The sequence below is a fragment of the Rhinoraja longicauda genome, chromosome 10, assembly GCF_053455715.1.
Source record: "Rhinoraja longicauda isolate Sanriku21f chromosome 10, sRhiLon1.1, whole genome shotgun sequence".
In the NCBI taxonomy this organism is placed as follows: domain Eukaryota; kingdom Metazoa; phylum Chordata; class Chondrichthyes; order Rajiformes; family Arhynchobatidae; genus Rhinoraja; species Rhinoraja longicauda.
Window position 1 is genome coordinate 6,869,173 of NC_135962.1, and position 18,604 is coordinate 6,887,776.

General features: G+C 48.4%; 1 protein-coding gene across 1 annotated transcript in view; it reads left to right on the top strand.

Annotated features, from left to right (window-relative positions):
* The window catches only part of mapkbp1 (mitogen-activated protein kinase binding protein 1), a 228,230-nt gene that overhangs the window by 106,385 nt on the left and 103,241 nt on the right, over nucleotides 1–18,604 (top strand). The window contains exon 4 of the mRNA XM_078406156.1: nucleotides 579–636. Coding sequence (XP_078262282.1) covers nucleotides 579–636 — 58 coding nt within the window. The remainder of the gene's footprint in view (nucleotides 1–578; nucleotides 637–18,604) is intronic.

Genomic DNA, 18,604 nt, shown 5'->3' on the forward strand with positions numbered 1-18,604 from the left:
CAGGCCCTTCGGCCCACCGAGTCCGCACCGACCAGCGATCCCCGCACATTAACACTATCCTACATTCACACCTGGGATAATTCACACTATACCAAGTGTACAAACCCAAGTCAATTGATATTCAAACCTGTACGTCTTTGGAGTGTGGGAGGAAACCGAAGATCTCGGAGAAAGCTCACACAGGTCACGGGGAGAACGTAGAAACTCTGTACAGGAGTTAACAATGTCGGGTTCAAACCCGAGTCTCTCCAAGCGCTGAAAGGCAGCAACTCCACCACCGTGCAGCATTGTGCTGCAGAGATCAGAGACTAAAACGCTGGTGCCATTTCTTTAGCTCATCCCCTTGAGCATCTCCCCAATGGCGGTGAGGAATGGAACCTCAGCAGCCCCAATGGCTGGCCACCATGGTTAAAGAGGAGAATGGCAGAGGAAGGAAGGAAAAGCAAGAGAGAATTAACGTAAAAGTCACCCCACAATCAGATTGGGAAATCGCTTGGACTGTCTGTCACCTGCAAAGGGTTTTATCTTCCAATGCAGTGGGAAATAAATGATCTGACTTCAGTTTTTATTTTCTCCAGGAAAACCATCACAGCAGTGGCCTTCTCTCCCGATGGAAAGTACCTGGTCACGGGAGAGGTGAGTTTTCTGCATTAAATCCTTGCACCCGGTTTTTCCCTTTGCAATCTCCGCACGGATAACATAGGGTCGAGTGGTCTATCTTGCTCCTCTAGTATCTTTGGTCACAAACAATGCCATTGACTTACATGCCTTACTCTCCTGTGAGGTCTTTGGCAATTTGTATCGCCTGATTGTAGGCCATTTCCCTCTTTCCCCACCATCCCCTTCTTGCTCCAATTTTGCCATATATTTCGATAATTTGGAATTTTACGTGTGATTTGGAATTTTTTTTAAGATTCTTTAAAATCTTTTAAATGATGATCGCTCTGAATTTTCGAACCGAATACTTATCAGGTAGCATAGACTGGAATTGGCCAAAATTACTGTCTTTGTAGCCTTTTTGTCGATATTGTAATTATAGTTAAATTTTAACCACATAATGATTTTTAACTGAATCGGTCAGGTTTTACATTTAACCCAGGTCCCTGGTGTATTTAGTGAGGAAAATAATGAAACTCATAGAGAGCTGGAAATATCAAAGGAGTCTTAAAAAGACTCAGATTAATTCCAGGTTTTCAGATGAAATGTAACTTTTCAGGGAATGGCACTTAGGGACTGTTTACAACCCTCTTTCTCCGAGCTGTCTTCTTGAAAGTATGTTTGTCTAATTTTCACCTCTAGCAATTGAGTGCACGCATGTATGAATGTGTGTGCACAAGTGTATATCCATCTAGTGTGTATATCCATCCATAAGTGTGAGTATATGTGCTTGTGTGTGCAACTGTATGTGTGTGCGTGTGCATTTTATGTGTGTCTATATTTATAAATGTGTGCGTGTGTGTGTGTTTAATTGCACGACTCACTTCACTCATTGGTTACAGCACAGAATAAAGCCATTTGGCTGATCAAGTCCCTGCCTGCCCCATGTAAGAGCAGTCCAGTTTGTCCCTCACACTTCTCCGCCCTCACTCTATAACCTTGTACATTCCTTTGACTTAAAGTTTGAAGCTGAGGGGGGACCTATATGTCTTGAGAACTTCACATTTATTGAAGGGTGTAATAGGGTTTTCGTAGGGAAGACGACGTGTCCATGTGTGGTTCAGACTGGAACAGGGAGATGCAGATGTAGGTTATTAAACAATCAATCCAATTCTGTACTCTTGAGAAAGTGCTTCAGGCAATGGTAAGAAGCGGCTGATGTGAATGGCGTAGGAGCATTTAAGTCTGGTAAACACTTAAGGAAGTAAGGAATAGATTTAGCTGATCGCATTAGAGAATGAGTGGAGGTTTAGATTTTAGATTTAGATATACAGCGCAGAAACAGGCCCACCGGGTCCGCGCCGCCCAGCGATCCCCGCACATTAACACTATCCTACACCCACTAGGGACAATTTTTACATTTGCCCAGCCAATTAACCTACAAACCTGTACGTCTTTGGAGTGTGGGAGGAAACCGAAGATCTCGGAGAAAACCCACGCAGGTCACGGGGAGAACGTACAAACTCCGTACAGACGGCGCCCGTAGTCAGGATCGAACCTGAGTCTCCGGCGCTGCATTCGCTGTAAGGCAGCAACTCTACCACTGCGCCACCGTGCCGACCTGATCAAGCGAGCAATTGATGTATGGACCTCAGTGTATAAATAGTCTGCTCCAGGTTCCATTATACGTGAGTCTATAGTTCCCACTCTGACTTTGGGGACTGTATCCAGTACCTGGAGTCACACTTGTGATAAAGAGCGATGGCACGCTGCCTGTCATTGTTGTTTCAGTTTCAGTTTAGTTTATTGTCACGTGTACCGAGGTACAGTGAAAAGCTTTTGTTGCAGCTATCCAGTAGGAGAAAGACAATACATGATTACAGTCGATCCATTTACAGTGTATAGATACATGATAAGGAAATAAGGTTTAGTGCAAGGTAAAGCCAGCAAAGTCCGATCAAGGATAGTCCGTGGGCCATCAATGCAGTAGATAGTAGTTCAGCACTGCTCTCTGGTTGTGGTAGGATGGTTCAGTTGCCTGAAAACAGCTGGGAAGAAACTGTCCCTGAATCTGGAGGTGTGTGTTTTCACACTTCTGTACCTTTAGCCTGATGGGAGAGTAGCCCCAGCAACTAAGTGCAGGCAAAGCATTGGATACCCGAGCACCTTGCGGCTGCTACGTCAGTGGCCTACCTGACCTCAGAGGGTCTGGGGTCGTGAGGTTCAGTTGTCCTCACCACACTGTGCGGCGCCTCCGTGAACAAGCAGCTCGGGTTAAATGGGAACGACAAGAGACTCACACGGTGCAGAGAGCAATCAAATAAAATTGTGGGATTCCTGCCACTGTTGATAAATCAGACCATTGGAAGGAGCATATATGGAGCTGGAAGTGAGCTCCAGGCTCCATTACTCTCTTTGTGTTGGCTGCAAGCCAGTACTAACTCACTTAAGCACACTTAATGGGTGGAATTGCAGCATTTAAAGTTGTTCTGCCTTGCTGAGTCACCTGCTCACTCCATGTCCACCAGCACTCACCCAAAATCTTCCCGAAAGCTGCCAAAACCGGTCGGATTACTGTGAGGACAGCAGCGTAGAACCCTCCCAACACCAAAACACTGCCAGCATTGCTTGAGGTCATTGGGCAACCCCTGCCTTGAACAAAGTCGATTAACGTCAAGTCAAGTTTATTTGTCACATACACATACACGATGTGCAGTGAAATGAAAGTGGCAATGCCTGCAGATTGTGCACAAAAAAGAATTACAGTTACAGCATATGAATAAAGTTACTATAGTGTAGACAAAATTTAGTCTCTGGAGTTACTCTGGAGTTATAAAAGTTGACAGTCCTGATGGCCTGGGGGAAGAAACTCCGTCGATGCCATCTCTTCCCTTCTCCTCTGACCTCCTTCACTGCACCTCAGGTGATTATCGAGGCCACTCCAGCACGTAAAGGCCCTTCTTATAGACAATAGGTGCAGGAGGAGGCCATTCGGCCCTTCGAGCCAGCACCGCCATTCAATGTGATCATGGCTGATCATTCTCAACCAGTACCTCGTTCCTGCCTTCTCCCCATACCCCCTGTGCCTGCACCTTCCCTTCTCATCAGCAGTCTTCCCAATGGGCCTGGTCGTGGAATGGTTTTACAAGCCCTGGCGTCAGTTGCAACAGGTGAACCGAGACTTGGAGAATAACTCGTGTTTGAGTGCAGGAAACTAGGTAACTGAAACAAACCCAATCACGGGCGGGAAGTCTGAACCATTTCTACCTTCGTTACTGTGAAATGCGGCAGCTAACATTAACACTACATTTGCCACTCTACGTAAAGTTCACGTTATAGGAGTAGAATTAGGCCATTCACTTCGCCATTCAAATGATGGCTGATCTCTGTCTCCTAATCCCATTTTCCTGCCATCTCCCCGTAACACTTGACACCCGTTCTAATCAAGAATCTGTCTATCTCTGCCTTAAAAATATCCACTGACTTGGCCTCCACAGCCCTCTGTGGCAATGAGTTCCACAGATTAACTACCTTCGGACTAAAGAAGTTCATTCTCACCTCCTTTCTAATAGAGCGCCCTTTAATTCTGAGGCTGTGACCTCTGGTCCTAGACTCTCCCACCAGTGGAAACATCCTCTCCACATCCACTCGATCAATGCCTGTAAGTCTCAAAGAAGATTCCCCCTCAACCTTCTAAACTCCAGTGAGTACAGGCCTAGTGCTGTCAAACATTCAACTCAGTAATGGATGATCACAGGGTGATTTCAGATCATCTTGTCCGTCTGGCTGCAGGGACAACCCCATTGGACTTTCCATCTTACATCTGCACGATTTATTGGTCCCATGGTTTCATGGGGAGAAGAAAGTCTCCAGCAAACTCCAGTGCCCGGTACGGCTCGGCCACTGGACTTAACATCGCCCGGTGCGGCCGCGGGACGTTTCGGTGGCCAGGGCGGCTCGGCCGCGGGGCCTTGCGGGGGCTGTGCGTGTCGTTTGCCTCGGTAGGGGTCGAGCTGCCTGTCCGTGGGTGCGGGGGGAAGAGAGGGGAAGTTTTGTTGCCTCCATCACAGTGAGGGGGTGTTTGGAGTCACTGTGATGGATGTTTGTGTTGGGGTCGGGTGTCCTGTGTTCTTTTCTTTTTTGCTGTGTTTTGTGTGACTGCTGAAATTTCGTTCGGTGTAAAAAGCCGAGTGACAATAAAGTGTTGTTATGTTATGTTATGTTATAACATTGTGCAGTACGTTGAAGCATCTTCATTATTCAGGGTTGTTCACCGTTAACAGGAGACGTAAGGAAATAACTGCAGATGCTGGTACAAATCGAAGGTATTTACCTCACAAAATGCTGGAGTAACTCAGCAGGTCAGGCAGCATCTCGGGGAGAAGGAATGGGTGACGTTTCGGGTCGAGACCCTTCTTCAGGACAGGGGACCATTATTCTGCTTGAAGGCATTGAGCACTCATGGGTCCTCTGTGACAGCTGGAGAATGATAGCTATGCGGACAGGGCTGTTGAGGATGAGATTGTATGGAGAAAAGGAGACTGAGGAGAAATGTTGTACAGATGTACCTGATTTTTTAGATTTAGATTTAGATTTAGAGATACAGCGCGGAAACAGGCCCTTCGGCCCACCGAGTCCGCGCCGCCCAGCGATCCCCGCACATTCTCTGCCTCAGAAGGCAGTGGAGGCCAGTTCGTTGGATGCTTTCAAGAGAGAGCTGGATAGAGCTCTTAAGGATAGCGGAGTGAGGGGGTATGGGGAGAAGGCAGGAACGGGGTACTGATTGAGAGTGATCAGCCATGATTGCATTGAATGGCGGTGCTGGCTCGAAGGGCCGAATGGCCTCCTCCTGCATCTATTGTCTATTGTCACATTAACACTATCCTACACACACTAGGGACAATTTTTACATTTACCCATTCAATTAACCTACATACCTGTACGTCTTTGGAGTGTAGGAGGAAACCGAAGATCTCGGAGAAAACACACGCAGGTCATGGGGAGAACGTACAAACTCCGTACAGACGGCGCCCCTAGTCAGGTTCGAACCTGAGTCTCCGGCGCTGCATTCGCTGTAAGGCAGCAACTTTACCGCTGCGCCACCGTGCCGCCCTAGGTTTAGGTTCACCGTGAAAGGTCTAGACAGGGTGGACAAGGGAATTTACTGCCCGACAAAAGGTGAGCCTACGCTGGCCCCATTAAAGAAACCTCATCAGTCCCATTCTTCCCCTCTCCTTTCTCCCCCATACCCCTACAACGTACACTCTCGTATGCTCATTAACTCCTCTCATTGTTCAATCTGGGACATGTGACAATATAACACTCTTGACTCTTGACATGAGCAAAATGCAATTGCTAAAATCTCGGGGGGTTCGCTCTGTATTCCGGATGGCGAGGACATGAGGCAGGTGGGCTGCCAGAGAGGTAGCGAGGGGGAGGGGGAGGTGGTTGGCAGGAGCACCGCACGCACGCAATCAGCAGCCGTGATACGACTTGTTAGTTCTCATTCCTGCGTCGCTCTCCACAATAAAATGCAGAGAAACCTGTTCTGTTTCAGCCGTTATGTTTGAATAAGCTTTGAATTGAGAAAACACAGTGGGTGGGTGGTACAATGACACAGCTTGTCGAGCCACAACCTCACAGCACGGGCGGGGGGGAGGGGCGTAGAATTGACAGCATTGGAACAGGCTTTTCGGCCCACCATATCTGTGCCGAACGTGATGCCAAGTTAAATTAATCTCCTCTGCCTTGCACATGATCCACAACCCTCTCTGAGGAAAAGAAACTTGCCCCACAAATCTCCTTTAAACTTTCCCCAAGATTGAATCCCGACCCAAGGTGCTGTCTGTGTGGAGTTTGCATGTGGATGAGAATAAGAAGTGGGATTTAGGTAAGATTGGTGTCATGGCCGGCGCGGACTCTGTGAGCTTGCTTCCATGTGGCTATCAGGGCAGGACTGGCACTTTACCCAGAGCAGCTCACCCTGACACAGTGTGGGAGAGTGGGCATGGCCTCAGCTCCCTCAGCGCCAAGCAGGCAGGGAGCGGTGGCGCAGCGGTAGAGTTGCCGCCTTACAGCGCTTGCAGCGCCAGAGACCCGGGTTCGATCCCAACTACAGGTGCTGTGTGTACGGAGTTTGTACGTTCTCCCCGTGACCTGCGTGGGTTTTCTCCGAGATCTTCAGTTTCCTCCCATACTCCAAAGACGTACAGGTTTGCAGGGTAATTGACATGTTATAAGTATAAATTGTCCCTGACGGGGATCGCTGGTCGGTGCAGACCTGGTGGGCCGAAGGGCCTGTTTCCACACTGTATCTCTAAAACTAAACAAAACCAAGCCTCCTTGGACCCCATCCTGTTGGACTGGCTGCTCTGCCCTCATGCTAATTGGCTCTTCAATGAGATCTTCTTCAGTCTCTCAACTCCAGTGACCTGAGGCCAGTCTTCTTCAATCTCCCTTCATGCAAGAGCCTTTATATCGCATGAGTCAACCTATGGAATTCAATGTAGCAACAGCCTTTTGGTTCAGGGACCAAAGCTACTGACGTTTTTCCACATGAGTTGGTTAGCCCAGCAACTTCTCAGTTCCATTACTTTTCTATTCCATTCCCCTCGCAATAGATGCTAGCATAACATTTCCTTCCTGGTTGTTTGCTGCTCGGCAAGTGGTATTTCTGTTTCTCATGAACCAGCAGATTCAGATCTACCTGCACTCAAGTTGCTCACATCTAATAAGCAAGCCCTTCTTTGATCCCTCCCACAGAATAATCTCACCACCACACTCCACTTTCCACCATCATGCCCTCTCGCACACCAATGCTCATTGCCTTTTCCAGATTCACTTCCCTTCACCCCCAGCAGGTGTGGAGAAGTTACACTCTCATTTATTAACCAAAGTCACAGAGTGACACAGTGTGGAAACAGGCCCAACTTGCCCACACCGGCCAACATGTCCCAGCTACGTGAGTCCCACCTGCCTACATTTGGCCCATATCCCTCCAAATCTGTCCTATCCATGTACCTGTCTAACTGTTTCTTAAACGTTCAGACAGTCCCTGCCTCAACTACCTCCTCCGGAAGCTCGTTCCATACACCCACCCCACTTTGTGTGAAGAAGTTACCCCTCAGATTCCTATTAAATCTTTTTTCCCTTCACCTTAAACCTATGTCCTCTGGTCCTCGATTCCCCAACTCTGGGCAAGGAGTAGAGTCCCAGCCTGCTCAACCTCTCTAGTCCTGGCAATATCCTCATAACTCTTCTCTGTACCTTTGCCAGCTTGACAATATCATTTCTATAACATGGTGCCCAGAACTGAACACAATACTCTAAATGCGGCCTCACCAACATCTTATATAACTGCAGCGTGACCTCCAAACTTCTATATTCAATATGTATAGGAAGCAACTGCAGATGCTGGTTTAAACCGAAGATAGACACAAAAAGCTGGAGTAACAGACAATAGACAAAAGGTGCAGGAGTAGGCCATTCGGCCCTTCGAGCCAGCACCACCATTCAATGTGATCATGGCTGATCGTTCTCAATCAGTACCCCGTTCCTGCCTTCTCCCCATACCCCCTGACTCCGCTATCCTTAAGAGCTCTATCTAGCTCTCTCTTGAAAGCATCCAGAGAATTGGTCTCCACTGCCTTCTGAGGCAGAGAATTCGACAGATTCCATTGACTCCATTTACACCTCACGCTGCACGTAACTCATTGGGACAGGCAGCATCTCTGGAGAGAAGGAGTGGGTGACGTTTCAGGTCGAGACCCTTCTTCAGACCTTATTCAGTCAGAAGAAGGGCCTCGACCCGAAACATCACCCATTCCTTTTCTCCAGAGATGCTGCCTGTCCCGCTGAGTTACTCCAGCTTTTTGTGTCTATCTTTGGACATGTGTCCTTCAGGGCTTGAGATTCGCCCTCCTCCAACACTGTGGAAACGCCTTGATCCACATATCCACTGGTGTTCAAGGGGGGGCGGCTCATCACTACATGCTCAATGCTCGGTAGGGGCTGGCAATAAATGACAGCCTGGTGCTCCGATAACAACTAGTCCCTATATACCACCAAGACCAAGGAGCTGATCATCAACTCCCATAGGTCACATAAAGGGGAATACGCCCCGATCTTTATCAACGGGGACAGTGTGGAGAGAGTGACCAGCTTCAAGTTTCTGGGCACTCACATTTCGGAGGACCTAACATGGTCCACTAACACTGCTGCGCTGGTCAAGAAGGCACAGCAACGACTCTTCTACCTAAGAACACTGAAAAGGTCTGGTCTACCCCTGGGCTGGGCGGCACGGTAGCGCAACGGTAGAGTTGCTGCTTTACAGCGAATGCAGCGCCGGAGACTCAGGTTCGATCCTGACTACGGGTGCTGCACTGTAAGGAGTTTGTACGTTCTCCCCGTGACCTGCGTGGGTTTTCTCCGAGATCTTCGGTTTCCTCCCACACTCCAAAGACGTACAGGTATGTAGGTTAATTGGCTGGGTAAATGTTTTTTTTTAAATTGTCCCTAGTGGGTGTAGGATAGTGTTAATGTGCGGGGATCGCTGGGCGGCACGGACTTGGTGGGCCGAAAAGGCCTGTTTCCGGCTGTATATATATGATATGATATGATATGATATGAACAGCTGCTGACGACATTCGACTGCTGCACTATAGAGAGCATCCTAACACATGGCATCCCTGTGTGGTACCTCAGCTGCACGGAGGCAGAAAGGAAAGCTCTTCAGCGGGTAGTCCATAGAGCTCAGAGGACCATCGGAACACAGCTACCAGCCTTGGAGGGCATCTACAACACACGATGCCTCAGAAAAGCCACCAGCATCCACAAAGACTCTTCACACCCCTGCAACAGTCTGTTCGAACTCCTTCCATCGGGCAGACGATACAAGGCCTTCTACGCCCGCACCTCCAGACTCAGGAACAGCTTCATCCCCAGGGCCATAGCTGCTATGAACCAGTCCTGCTGAGCCGGATGGTCACATCGCACAGTGAACCGGCACAGATCTACTTGCACTTTATTCTGTCTTAAAACTGTTACAATTTGTTTCGTTGGGTTGTTGTTGTTTAAATTTATACTGATTAGCTAATTAATTATTGCATCATATGGGAGGCGCATTCCCAATCTCGTTGTACCCCTGTACAATGACAATAAAGATATATTGTATTGTATTGATGGTCCTTCTGAATAAAAAACAAATAGATGGAAAAAATCAAATAGAAAACCCCCCATTCCCGATGAAACTACTCTGTATATCAAAACACTTCACGTCATATCCTCCTCTAATCTTTCCCTCACGTGTCTTGGAAATAGTCCAATCCCCTGACCTCTGCCATCTAAACCATGAAAACTTCTCATGGCAAATCATCGTGTGTAGGCAACACTGCAGACACCAATGATTCGGGGTTCAGTAATACAGCTTTTACTTCTGTACATATCTCCAGGTTGCCACTGTGGTACTACAGAAAATGTTTCAGCGAGGAGCCACAAGAAGTGCCTTGACGTAGTCTGCTCAATGGATAAATATCAATCTGTTGGCAGGGATAGAGACCATTGCTGTGCTCTGAACCATTGCTAAGGCATCATTGACATTCGCCTAAGCGGATGGGCGGGGTCTCAGCCAGTTTCAGTTCAGTTTATTGTCACGTGTACCGAGGTACATTGAATAGCTTTTGTTGCGTGCTAACCAGTCAGCAGAAACACAATGCATGATTACAATTGAGCCATTTACAGTGAACAGATACATGATAAGGGAATAAGGTTTAGTGCAAGTTAAAGCCAGCAAAGACCGATGAAGGATAGTCCGAGGGTCACCAATGAGGTAGATAGTAGTTCAGCACTGCTCTCTGGTTGTGGTGGGATGATTCAGTTGCCTGATAACAGCTGGGAAGAAACTGTCCCTGAATCTGGAGGTGTGCGTTTTCACACTTCTTTACCTTTTTGCCTGATGGGAGAGGGGAGAAGAGGGAGTGGCCAGGGTGCGACTCGTCCTTGATTGTGCTGCTGGCCTTACCGAGGCAGCATGAGGTTTAAATGGACTCAATGGAAGGGAGACACAAAATGCTGGAGTAACTCAGCGGGTCAGGCAGCATCTGTGTCGTTTCAATGGAAGGGAGGTTGGTTTGTGTGGGGTGCAGTGGTTCAGCAGTTAATTCTGACCTCCTGTGCTGCCTGTGTGGAGTTGGCACCCTCTCCTGGTGATTACCTTTTTTGTAAATATATTTAAAAATACTTTATTCCAGTAATAAATATTTACAAAACATTTTCTTTTCAAAAACTCCATCCGACATTCCCGGAGGTTATAAATTCAATACAGATATTCATTGCCAGATTTACACAGAATCCCTTCCCTTATTTGGAGGGGCGTCTCTCTCCACCACACCCTGCCCCCCCATGTCCAGCAGCGGAAGGACCCTAGACTGTGGTCCTCCCCCACAGGGCCTTGGCGTTGGCTGCACCGAGCTTCAGTGCGTCCCTCAGCACGTACTCCTGCAGTCTGCAGCGGGCCCAGTCAGCAACATTCCTTGACGGACAGCTCGCTCCGCTGGGAGGTCAACAAGGATCGGGCAGACCAAAGAGCGTCTTTCACCGAGTTGATGACCTTCCAGCAGCACTCGATGTCAGTCTCTGAATGCGTTCCTGGGAACAGTCCGTAGATCACAGAGTCCTCTGTGACGGAGCTGCTCGGAATAAATCGTGACAGGGACCCCTGCAAACCTCTCCAGACTCTCTTGGCAAATCCACACTCTGTGAAGAGGTGGGCCACCGTCTCCTCTCCGTAGCAGCCGTCCCGGGGGCAGCGTGCGCTGGTAGTGAGGTTCTGACGGTGCAGGAAGGATCTGACAGGGAGGGCTCCCCTCACCGCCAGCCAAACCAGGTCTTGGTGAGTTCTGGCGATGAGGCATTTTGCCAGACAAGCTGGGCAGTCTGCTCTGGGAACCACGCCACAGGATCCATGGAGTCATTCCCCTGCAGTGCCTGCAGGACGTTCCGTGCTGACCACTGCCCGATGGACTTGTGGTCAAAGGTGTTGGTCCGGAAGAACCTTTCCACGAGCGACAGATGGTGCGGAATGTCCAGCTGACTGGGTTTGCTCAGGGTGCTATAATTTCCTCCACACCCCAAAGACCAAGGTCTACTGTGGATAGGGTGAGCAGTTGTAAATACTTCGGAGTCCGCATCACAGAGGATCTGACATGGGCAACGCACATTGCCGCACTGGTGGGCAAGGCAAAGCGGCGCCTTTACCACCTTAGACAGCTGAGGAAATTCAGAGTGTCTCTGAGGATCCTTCATTGCTTCTACTCTGGGGCTGTAGAGAGCATCTTGTCTGGCAACATCACAGTCTGGTTTGGGAACAGCTCTGCCCAGGACAGGATGGCCCTGCAGAGAGTAGTGCGTTCGGCAGAACGCACCATGGGAACTACACTCGTCCCCCTGCCGGACCTATACATCAGGAGGTGCAGATCCAGAGCAAGCAAGATCATGAGGGACCCCTGCCACCCCAGTAACGGACTGTTCCAGCTGCTACGATCAGGCAAACGCCTCCGCTGTCACGCTGTGAAAACGGAGAGGATGAGACGGAGTTTCTTCCCACAGGCCATCAGGACTGTCAACTTTTATAACTCCAGAGACTAAATTTTTGTCTACACTATAGTAACTTATTAACTTTATTTATTTGCTGTAACTAATTCTTTTTTGTGCACAATCCGCAGGCATTGCCACTTTCATTTCACTGCACATCGTGTATGTGTATGTGACAAATAAACTTGACTTGACTTGACTTGACTTGACCTGTGGGTCAATTGGCTCCAGCAAATTGCCTCTGCTGTTCAGCTGAGTGGTATAATCATGGAGGACTTGGTGGGAATATGGGGAGAAGAAAAAAATATCTTTTAATGCAGGATTATGTAAATGAGTGTTTGATCGCACAGACTCAGTTTGCTGAAGGGTCTGTTTCTCCTCGGACTCTATTTTCTATTTTCTGCACTGGGATTTGAACTCCTCCCCTTTGACTGAAAGGCTTGAGTCCCTGTGTACCACTGCACAGCATTGTATTGTAAATCTTCACGGATAGTCCGTGTCGTTTTAATAAACTACGGGCGGCCTGCACTGACTGCTTTAGTCGGGGAATCAGTTCATTGGAAGGAACGCTACGATGAGACCAGGGAGGGATTAATCACTGTTTATAAAATATTCCCGGTTTCCTGAGCAACGGCTTGTATCAGGTTTGGTTTGGTTTCCTGTTTCCTGGGTGATAGGATGTTTGAGACTTGGCCTGGGTTCATACCCACAAATAAGAACGGCACGGCTTGTTTGTTTGTTTGTTTGTTTGTTTGACCGCAGGCAGCACTTAAAACTCCATTTATTGAATAGATCCTAAAATGCATGTAAAAAAACTCTTGCTGAAATCTCACTTCAAGCTTTGAATGTGGATACACCAAGCCCACACAGCACTGAATGGGCCCCAAACCAGTTTGATTTACTTCATGTGACGACAAGAAATCAGTGAGAGCATCGTCTACAGGTCCAGACTGAACCCTTGCTGTATTACGAAAGATGAGCACTAAAGCTGTGGAAAATTCAATATCAATAGTCATTTATTTGTCACATACACATAAATGTGCAGTGAAATGAAAAATTACCCGCAGTTCAACAATAAAACCAATAAGAATAATCAATAAAAATGCAATAACACATACAATCATAAACCAACACCAAACAAAAGAAACATCCATCACAGTGAGTCTCCTCCAGTCCCTCCTCACTGTGATGGAAGGCCAGAATGTCTTTTGAACAGAAAGGTCCTTCTGCAGAAAGCAGGACTACTCCAACGTGACTCAATGCACCCAATCAATCTATCCTCAATCATTTCTTCGCACAAAGGGTGGTGGGGGTATGGAACAGGCTGTCAGAGGAGGTAGTTGAGGCTGGGACTATCCCAACATTTAAGAAGCAGTTAGACAGGTCCATGGATAGGACAGGTTTGGAGGGAGATAGACCAAACGCGGGCAGGTGGGAATAGTGTAGCTGGGACATGTTGGCCGGTGTGAACAAGTTGGGCCGAAGGGCCTGTTTCCACACTGTATCACTCTATGACTCATCGGCAAATAGACATAAGGTGTCATTGACAGCGCTATCAATTGGGCACAAACTCACCAACATCCTGCTCACCGGTGCTCAGTTTTGGCTTTGCCGGACCCCTTGGCTCCAGACCTCATCACGGCTAAAATGGACTGAAGAGTTCATTCTGGAGGTGAGCGGAGATTGACCACCCCTTCCCTTCCCCCATCCCCGACACTATAGCATTTGATCGTGTGGTGTGATGACGAAGCATTCCAAAGGCTGGAGTAATCGTGATCATAAGTGACAGGAGTAGAATTAGGCCATTCGGCCCATCAAGTCTACTCCGCCATTCAATCATGGCAGGTACAGCAGGCAGTGAAGAAAGCCAAAGGCATGTTGGCCTTCAGAACGAGAGGAGCAAAGAGGTCCTTCTGCAGTTGTACAGGGCCCTGGTGAGATCACACCTGGAGTACTGTGCAGTTTTGGTCTCCTAATTTGAAAGAACATTCTTGCTATTGAAGCTAGGTTCACAAGGTTAATTCCCGGGATGGCGAGACTGTCGGTCGTATGATGAAAGAATGGAGCGACTGGGCTTGTATTCACTGGACTTTAGAAGGATGAAAGGGGATCTTATAGAAACATATAAAATTATTAAGTGATTGGACACGCAGGAGATGCAGGAAACATGTTCCCAATGTTGGGGGAGACCAGAACAAGGGGCCACAGTTTAAGAATAAGAGGTAGGCCATTTAGAACTTAGATGAGGAAAAACTTTTTCACATGGAGAGTTGTGAATTTGTGGAGTTCTCTGCCTCAGAAGGCAGTGGAGGCCGATTCACTGGATGCATTCAAAAGAGAGCTAGATAGAGCTCTTAGGTCTAGTGGAATCAAGGGGTATGGGGAGAAGGCAGGAACGGGGTACTGATTGTTGATGATCAGCCATGATTACAGTGAATGGCAGTGCTTGCTCGAAGGGCCGAATGGCCTACTCCTGCACCTATTGTCTATGTATCTATGTATCTATCTCTCCCTCCTAACTCCATTCTCTTGCCTTCTCCACATAACCCCTGACACCCGTACTAATCAAGAATCTATCTACCTCTGCCTTAAATATATCCACTGACCTGGCCTCCAAAGCCTTCTGGGTCAAATAATTCCACAGATTCACCACCCTCTGACTGAAGAAATTCCTCCTCATCTCCTTCCTTAAAGAACATCCTTAAATTCTGAGGCTATGACCTCTAGTCCTAGACTCTCCCACTGGTGAAAACATCCTCTCCACACCCACTCTATCCAAGCCTATCCACTCCATCCAATCCAATAACTCACACAAAAGAAGATGTTGTGGTTGCTGGGAGTTGAACCATCCCACCCCTAGGAGATCTCTACACCAACCTCCCAGGGCAGTGTCCTAGGCCCAAACATCTTCAGCTGCTTCAACAGTCACCTCCCTTCAACGATGATCTCATAATTGGGAATGTTCGCTGATCACTTCGCATTGTTCAATTCCATTCTTAACCCTTAAAGCATTGAAACATTTGTTCCCTTCTTGCAGAAAGACCTAGACTACATTCATGCTTGTGCAAGTAACATTCGTGGCAAAAAGCACCAGGCAGTGACCATTGCCAACAAGAGTGAGACCATCTACCACTGTTGCTCCACGGCAGCACTGTACTTCCTTGCCTGGACTACACTGCTAACAATGAACCATTCTACATTTCCTTAACATTGTCTGCTTTGATCTGTCGTTTTCACTCCTCGCCCCTCCATATCTCGAGACCCCCCTCTCCCTTGACTTTCAGTCTGAAGAAGGGTCTTGATCCGAAACGTCTTCTCTCCAGATTGCGGCACGGTGGCGCAGCGGTAGAGTTGCTGCCTTACAGAGCTTTCGGTGCCAGAGACCCGGGTTCCATCCCAACTACGGGTGCTGTCTGTACGGAGTTTGTACGTTCTCCGCGTGACCGCGTGGGTTTTCTCTGAAATCTTCGGTTTTCTCCCACACTCCAAAGACATACAGGTTTGTAGGTTTATTGGCTTGGTATAAGTGTAAATTGTTCCTAGTTTGTGTAGGATAGTGTTAGACAATAGACAATAGGTGCAGGAGTAGGCCATTCGGCCCTTCGAGCCAGATGAAGGCCACATGATCAGCCACATGAGCATGTGGATGATCATGGCTGATCATTCTCAATCAGTACCCCATTCCTGCCTTCTCCCCATATCCTTTGACTCCGCTATCCTTAAGAGCTCCATCTAACTCTCCCTTGAAAGCATCCAGGGAATTGGCCTCCACTGCTTTCTGAGGCAGAGAGTTCCACAGCTTCACAACTCTCTGAGTGAAAATGTTTTTCCTCATCTCCGTTCTAAATGGCCTATCCCTTATTCTTAAACTGTGGCCCCTGGTTTGGGACTCCCCCAACATCGGGAACATTACTTGGTGTGCGTGGATCGCTGGTCGGAGTGGTCTCAATGTGGTGATGGGTCTGTTTCCGTGCTGTATCTAAACTAAACTAAACTAAACGGAGACGCTGCCTGTCCCGCTGAGTTACTCCAGCAATTTTGTGTCTATCTTCGGTGTAAACCAGCACCTGCAGTTCCTTCCTTCACATCCTGGACAACACCAGTGATTACTTTGAGTAATTTGGGTTTGTGCCTTGGCCTTGCGCAGTTTGTAGTCCTCTTGCCTCCGAGGCGGAAAGCTAGAGGTGCAAAGTAAGGGTTTAAGCACAATCTCCGTGCTGATGGAGTGGCGGGCCGACAAAGGTCTGTCTGCTGAGTAACCCTTCCTCTGCCATTCTGTTGAGAGTTGAGTTTGCCATGACCCAGCCGGCTGAAGAAAAAGGTCGATTTTTGCCCTGCAGTGAAGAAAGCCAATGGAATGTTGGCCTTCATAACAAGGGGAGTTGAGTATAGGAGCAAAGAGGTCCTTCTGCAGTTGTACAGGGCCCTAGTGGGACCGCACCTGGAGTACTGTGTGCAGTTTTGGTCTCCAAATTTGAGGAAGGATATTCTTGCTTTTGAGGGCGTGCAGCGTAGGTTTACTAGGTTAATTCCCGGAATGGCGGGACTATCATATGTTGAAAGACTGGAGCGACTAGGCTTGTATACACTGGAATTTAGAAGGATGAGAGTAGATCTTATCGAAATGTATAAGATTATTAAGGGGTTGGACACGTTAGAAGCAGGAAACATGTTCCCAATGTTGGGGGAGTCCAGAACAAGGGGCCACAGTTTAAGAATAAGGGGTAGGCCATTTAGAACTGAGATGAGGAAAAACTTTTTCAGTCAGAGAGTTGTGAATCTGTGGAAGGCAGTGGAGGCCAATTCTCTGAATGCATTCAAGAGAGAGCTGGATAGAGCTCTTAAGGATAGCGGAGTCAGGGGGTATGGGGAGAAGGCAGGAACGGGGTACTGATTGAGAATGATCAGCCATGATCACATTGAATGGCGGTGCTGGCTCGAAGGGCCGAATGGCCTCCTCCTGCACCTATTGTCTATTGTTTATTGTCTATTGTCTGCTGCCAAGGTTGATGGTGCCATGAGCTCGGACAAACTGACCATCCTGGTCTAAGCCATTGCACGATTATTTTCCCATATTTCCCTTCCTCACATGGGACCGTTCAGCCCCGTGACTCCGTGCATACCCATCAGTCCCATTTCTCTACTTATTTCCCCATTTCGCTCTCACATGCCCATCAACTGGCTGGCTGCTTTTCCTGCCAGCCCAGGAGTCACTCACAGTGGCCAATTAACTTCTAACCTGCACGTCCTTGGGATGTGAGAGGAAAACGGAGGAAACCTACAGAGTCTCAGCGAGAATGTCCAAGCAACGTTGTAGACAGCATTCGAGGTCAGGATCGAACTTGGGTAACTTGAGCTGAAAGGTGGCAGCTCTCAGGGCGGCACGGTGGCGCAGCGGTAGAGTTGCTGCCTTACAGCGAATGCAGCGCCGGAGACTCAGGTTCGATCCCGACTACGGGCGCCGTCTGTACGGAGTTTGTACGTTCCCCCCGTGACCTGCATCTCCGAGATCTTCGGTTTCCTCCCACACTCCAAAGACGTACAGGGATGTAGGTTAATTGGCTTGGTAAATGTTAAAAAAAAATAAAAAATTGTCCCTAGTGTGTGTAGGATGGTGTTAATGTGCGGGGATCGCTGGGCGGCGCGGACCCGGTGGGCCGAAGGGCCTGTTTCCGCGCTGTATCTCTAAATCTAAAATCTAAAAAATCTAAAAAAAACACATGTCCCACTGTGCTACCCTTGAGAGATTTTTAGTTCAGTTTAGCTTAGAGATACAGCGCAGAAACAGGCTCCGGCCCACCGGGACCGCACCCACCAGCGATCCCCGCACATTAACACTATCCTACCCACACAATTTCCAATGATACCAAGCCAATTAACCTACAAACCTGTACGTCTTTGGAGTGTGGGAGGAAACTGGAGCTCCCGGAGAAAGCCCACGCAGGCCACGGGGAGAACGTACAGACTCCGTACAGACAGCACCTGTAGTCAGGATCCAACCCAGGTCTCTGGCGCTGCAAGGCAGCAACTCTACCGCTGCGCCACCGTGCCACACTGTGAACAGGGTGGTTGCTCAATTTACCTGCAGCACAACAACTGGACCCAAATTCTGACCAGGATCACCGTTAAGTGTACTATGTGGCCCTAGCTGTGTCACACACACCTCTCACCATTCCTTTGCCAGAAGTCAATACATCAAGCATAATCTAATACACTTTTTTTTTCTGTTTTTGTTCCATGCTAAAGAAAGGGCCAGCTTTTTTATGAGGTTTCGCTCCTTCATCTCCCTTCGGTTGCGTTCCTCTCATCTGCTGAATGCCACTGCCTGCATCGGTAGAATCTGGGGCACTCGCGTGGAGAGACCAGGCTGACAGTGATCTGCCAGTCCTGCAGCACTGGAAATAAGCAGCTCCTGCTC